General features: G+C 38.9%; 1 protein-coding gene across 1 annotated transcript; it reads left to right on the plus strand.

The window, feature by feature from the left end:
* The first annotated feature begins 570 nt into the window (after positions 1 to 570).
* Positions 571 to 6,148, plus strand: etfa (electron transfer flavoprotein subunit alpha). The gene is made up of 12 exons (XM_014003583.1): positions 571 to 684; positions 2,036 to 2,185; positions 2,614 to 2,695; positions 2,820 to 2,902; positions 3,005 to 3,104; positions 3,185 to 3,295; positions 3,412 to 3,513; positions 3,716 to 3,784; positions 3,870 to 3,952; positions 4,368 to 4,433; positions 4,734 to 4,814; positions 5,854 to 6,148. The coding sequence occupies exons 1-12, from the start codon at positions 646 to 648 to the stop codon at positions 5,887 to 5,889; spliced, it is 1,002 nt and encodes a 333-aa protein (XP_013859037.1). The 5' UTR covers positions 571 to 645; the 3' UTR covers positions 5,890 to 6,148.
* Positions 6,149 to 6,160: the final 12 nt, after the last annotated feature.

The following is a 6,160-nucleotide window of genomic DNA, read 5'->3' on the forward strand; positions in this document are numbered from 1 at the left end:
ATTCTTTTCTTATAGGATAAAATTTAAATATATAACAGTTCTGGTGCATTTTTTTTGTAGTGGTAATATGGAGAAGAAAATTAATTTACTTAAATATTGGTTTTCAATGTCTGGTGTCTAGTGGTTTACTTTAATGCTTTATTTTAAAGTTGTTTTTTTCATAATTTGTAAATTATTAATTATGTAAAATGCATGTATGGATTATGTTTTTCATATGTTTCTGAATTTATGGATGGCAAAAGCATATAACAACAAAAAAGAGACAAAACAAATTATTATCATAGAGAAAAAAAGATTTTATAGAGTTAAAGGACCAGTGGACAGACTGTCCACTGGTCCTCTAGTGTCCAAAGCTGCAGAGGACAAAGCAATAAAGTCCCCAGAGTGGACTTAAATRTCTGAAGAATTAAGCCTAATTTATTTCATTAAAACCACGGTAGGAAAACTGTTAATGAACCTTCCTCAAGTCATATTGCTTAAATTGATAAATAACAGCCTGAAAAAAAGGCTGAAAATAAAAAGATCCCAAGATCTCGCGCTCGTTTTTTATCGCGAGATTTCGCTGGAAACGTCAGAAGACCTTTAGCACGCATCAAGTCCTCTTCTGTCGGCAGCAGCACGAAGAAGAAACGTYCAGAGGCAAATATGAACAGAGTATTAAACAGAACTACCCTGAAGAATTTGGTACGTGCACGACTCGGCTAACACAGACTGTGTATTGTTTGTAATTGTTAGAACCCCGAAGAAGTCAGAAATCCTATTTGTTCTTGGAGCAGCTGCTAACTCTGGTTAGCTCCTTTATAGACAGGGGTCGGATTTATAACAATGCTGCAAGTGAATAAACACCCTATACAGTTATGTCTTCATTTAATGACTTTATATGTTTGTGGTAGATACTAACAAAGCTTAAATGTGGATGTTTTATTTGTCACTAAAAGCGTTATTTGGTGTTAGCATAGCTAATGTAGCTGCCATAATATATAACCTCACGTGAGTTACGAAACCGTGAAAACAAAATACCTTAAACGTTTTGTAATTCATCAAATGAGCCTTTGATTTGGGTCTCAAACGTCGGTTAAGACCTTTGGGATCTAGATCTCTGCTCTGGGGCTGTATTTATCCTGTTTTGCTTTGATACAGCTGTTTTAGCGTGCACTTCCCCACACTTGATTGTGAGGTTTAAATACAAAATATATCTATTGCTATTTACAATTTGCGTTAATGGTGTACAACAAACAAATTTTCAGAGTTCTGCAATGTGGCAGTAAAATATTGACATCCTAAAGCTCATAGTTCACGTGAAGACTAACTGATTTTTGCTGATTCAGTTGGTATATGAATATATATATGTGTATATGTTGGTATATGTAATAGGGCTGCCACAAATGATTATTTTAATAATCGATTAATCACCGATTATTTTTTCGATTAGTCGACTAGTTGGATCATACGTTAATTGAATATAAAACATAGAGCTTATCACGCCAGAATGCAGCTGCTATTATATAACCATCGTTAGATTTTAGCTATATGCTAACTAAAAATAATTGCTGTGGAAGACAAGTTCTGCTCTGCAGATATTACACAGGATTTCTTTCATTTTCTTAAAATGATCCCACACTTTTGAGCTGCGTTGTCAGGTAGCCATGATACCAGAGCCTGTCTGTATAATGTCTTGTGACGTCCACGGCCTACCCCAGTTACCACTACTGTGCATGTGTGTCAAGGACAGAAAGGTAGATGTGGCAGTGGAAGGTGTCAAAGCAGTTTGGAGAGAAAAACAAAGTAAAGAACAAAAAAAAAAGATTAACGATTAATCGATTATTAAATTAGTCATCGATTATTTTAATAATCAATTAGTCGTCAATTAATCGTGGCAGCCCTAATATGTAATAATCCAAAACATAGTTTGTTTCAAAAACTACCAAAAATATTTTTTATTTTTATTTTTTGCAAACAAAGCTGCTGCACTGAAACACGTGTGTTTTTCCTGCTGATGTGCAGCTTGAACTGACTCTGATGTGTTCCCYGACAGACCGGTTTTATCCAGAGGTTTCAGAGCACCTTGGTGGTTGCAGAACACAACAATGACAAGTTGACCCCCATTACTCTCAATGCCATCACTGCTGCCAGTAAACTGGGTGGAGATGTGACATGTCTGGTTGCTGGGACAAACTGTGCAAAGGTAGGGGGAAAAATTAAATGGTCTTTGTTGCTGTTGTTGTTTTTGTTGTTGTTGTTTGTGGCAAATGCAGCTTTTAGTCAGCACACACTTTGAGAACAGAGATCCCCAGTTCTGGTCTTTGAGGGCCACTGTCCTGCATGTTTTAGGTATTTCTCTGGCCAATTTGAATAAATGAGTGAGTATGCAGAACTGGGGCAGGAAAATAACTAAAACATGCAGGATAGTGGCTCTTGAGGATCAGGATTAAGCACTACTGCTTTAAAATATAGACTTGTTTGTGTATTTTCTTAACATATACAGATCCGAAAAGACGTTTTACAAATGTAATGTTGCTGAAGGAAACTAACAGTGTCCCAGATTTCAGTTCTTACCAGAGTGCGTTCATCCATGCTGGGATCTAGATCCTTAATTTGTTTCTATCCTTTCAGGTTGTAGAGCAGATCAGCAAAGTTCAGGGAGTGAAGAAGATTCTGGTGGCCCAACATGAGTCCTACAAAGGTGGCTTGCCAGGTATGTTATTCATATTTACAAAAAGCACTGTACTGCCATTATTTTCACAGTGGGTAATCAGTTGCCAGAATAACTTGTTCCTCCAAAGATTAGTCTTCACTGAATTTGTTTCTGCTGTTCTCAGAGGAGTTGACTCCACTTATCCTGGAAACACAGAAGCAATTTAACTTCACTCATATCTGTGCCGGAGCATCTGCTTTTGGAAAAGTAAGCTTAGGATTTTATTTAGTTTATTTAAAACTACCTTTATCACAAAGCTGGTTGCATTTGTTGGCCATTTTTAGTCAAACATCGACTCTTATTTTGTAGAACCTACTTCCTAGAGTTGCTGCCAAGCTGGATGTTGCCCCAGTTTCAGATATTATTGAAATTAAGTCCCCAGATACTTTTGTCAGGACCATCTACGCAGGTATGGCATGATGATTCTGTTTATTTTATATTTTTTTTCTCTGGTGTTTAATCAGTTCTGATGCTGAACATGCTCAACAGGAAATGCCCTCAGCACTGTGAAATGTAACGAGACAGTCAAAGTCTTCAGCGTCAGAGGGACGGCGTTTGAGGCAGCGCCTACAGAAGGAGGAGGTGCTGCATCGGAAGAAGGTAGGAAAGACCTCCATCTGGTTCTGCTTTAAGCTCCTGCAGCTGAAAATGGTGGAATTACGACAACGTTAATCGTAATAACTTTCATTTATCCTTTGCGGCGCTCTGACTTGCAGTGGCCCCCCCTCCTCCCACCGGAATTTCTGAGTGGATCGAACAGAATTTGACAAAGAGCGAGCGACCAGAGCTGACAAGTGCCAAGGTCGTCGTGTCTGGAGGTATGAGCTCACTGACAGTCCTTTGCAGGAAGACAGAATGAAACTCAAGTCATCATTTTGTGGGTAATGAAAGAGAAACCATGAGACATAGATTGTGCTCAGAAAAAGTTTATTATAACCAAAACATGTTTGGTTGCTCTACAAACTATAATGTGTTGCTTATAAGGTAAAGTTAGTTGTGTTTTATTTTGTTTTGTTTTAGGAAGAGGCCTGAAGAGTGGGGAGAACTTTAAGCTGCTTTATGACCTTGCAGACAAACTGAATGCTGCTGGTACGATGTGAACAACTGTGTAGCTTTTTAGCTTTATTGTTGTTTTTGTGCTCATCGGAACATAAATTATGTTTGTTTTTTCTAGTTGGTGCATCCAGAGCTGCAGTGGATGCTGGTTTTGTCCCTAATGACATGCAGGTCGGACAGACCGGCAAGATTGTAGCACCGGTATGTTCATCTTTTCTGGATAAACCTCATTTTGTGCAACAAATCAAGAGTTAAAAACAAAAAAAGCCTGACTAAAGTTGAGTTGTGAGGTTATCTTGTTAACCTTCCTGCTACATTTCAGYGTAATCCCAGCGGCTGCTCCTTTTAGAGGTTAATGTGCCATTATGTGATTTAGCTGGGATACTCCAGCTGTGATTATCCACACATTAGATCTTGAGAAAAGTACATGATGTTACTTTTAATGCTTTAAGTGATTTAGCTGATCCATTAACTCATAATGCAATGGATGTCTGCCCAAAGCCTCAGCCCAGACCACACAATCTTTTTATTTTTTTTTGTTCACAAATGTGTAGTTGACTCCTCTGAAATGTGAACTGGAAGATATGTAATCATGAGTAATCGTTTGTGTCTGCAGGAGTTGTACATTGCAGTTGGTATCTCTGGAGCTATCCAACACCTGGCTGGAATGAAAGATAGTAAGGTAAAATCACTGGACGAATATGGGTGGATGCTCTTATTTTTATTCATTTGTTTTATTTTTATACATTCTTTTCTGCTTTGCTGTGCAGTTTCTTTGTCTTCACCCACTATATTACAACGTAAACACAATATCCTGATCGGGGCTAGTTTGCTAATTTAAAACTATGAGCCCTTCTGAAAATGTTTGGTGTATTTTTTTAACTTAAGTTTAAAAACACAATAAAATCGATATAAAACCAAAGATTTATTAAATGCCCCTTTTTTATGTGTTTTAAACCGTTCTGTGCCTTTCATTATTCAGACTATTGTTGCCATCAACAAGGACCCAGAGGCTCCCATTTTCCAGGTGGCTGACTACGGTCTGGTGGCCGATCTTTTCAAGGTAAGTGTCTGGGATTGATGTTGCAGTGACAGCTGCTAAAATCTCACGAGCCGTTGACAAAGCAGCTGCTGCACTCACTTTATATGTTTTGTAAGCTCTCCGCCGTGAGTGACAGTAAGAATATAACATTTGTTTCTTCACTTATAAATTTTGCACGATGCCTTATTCCACCTAATGGAAATGTGCAACTGCTGAATTATTAAGCTCTTGAATTAATCTAAGGAGGGTTCTGGCCACAGTTTTGCTGCTAAGAGAAGACTTATCATCTCTGAGGATATATAAAAAAATGCATCCAGGACAAGATAAAAGCTGGCTTTAGTTTTGCTCTCAGCTTCTACTTGCCAGGCCTCTTATACGCTCAGTTGCATTCTTGTGTCAAGTTGGTACTTGGGGATATTGAGCCAGGCGTGTTGGCATGACTAACAGCGGCGTCCATTGCTGCCTGTGAAAGGCTAGGAGGTTATATTTGCATGCGCATCCTGTTGGTCATATTTTATTCAGCCGCTCAGTGGTGCCTGAGCAGCCCAGGTGTCCTGACAAACTCTGCAGGAGTGATTAGTAATAAGCTGGAGGCGGCAGAGTTGTGACCTGCTGGGTGAGATCAGCTTACATGTGATCACTCCTCAGATAACAGATTAAAATGAATGGGCTTTCTACTTTTTCCCACTTGGACAATCGATACCCTGCGTTGACACGGGCAGCGGCCGAGGGTTCTCGTCAGAAATGGCTGGAGTCAGCAGCAGAGGCATTTGAATCTGTCTCTAAAACCTTTATTACTCACACTTGTGCTCACATGAGCAGGCATTACTTTACATCATGAAGTCATTCCTGTGTGCCATAAATGCAAGTCAGACGACTCTGTTACAAGTAGAGTAAAAATCTCAGATGTATGCCCAAAAAAAAAMCCTCCTGAAGTTGCTAATTTTTTAGATATTTAACTGTAGTTTGTCCAGTTCTGGTCCGTGCTCCCAGTGAGTACCACTGGTCTGCAAATAATGCGGTGTTGGTAAAATACTTCATTACTGTGTTCTCTCTGAAGGCCGTACCTGAGATGACAGAGGCACTGAGCAAGTGAGACGAAACAAAGCACTGATGCTTCATCACACAGCTGGAACCACAGAGCGACCACAGCAAACAGCTCAGCCCCAAATGTCAGTTTCTTTATGAACCCTGCGAATACTAAATGACTAAGTTGTACTTTTTACTGTGATTTCAGTAGTACATGTTGTAATTTCTATTTAATAACCTGGTACAGTGCCTAACTTTTGTTTTAACTCGAATGTGTACAGTTCTTAAAGAGGAGCAAAACATTAAATTTGATGACTTAAAACTTATGAATTTGCCAT

This window comes from Austrofundulus limnaeus, unplaced genomic scaffold (assembly GCF_001266775.1).
Source record: "Austrofundulus limnaeus strain Quisiro unplaced genomic scaffold, Austrofundulus_limnaeus-1.0 Scaffold19, whole genome shotgun sequence".
Lineage (NCBI taxonomy): Eukaryota > Metazoa > Chordata > Actinopteri > Cyprinodontiformes > Rivulidae > Austrofundulus > Austrofundulus limnaeus.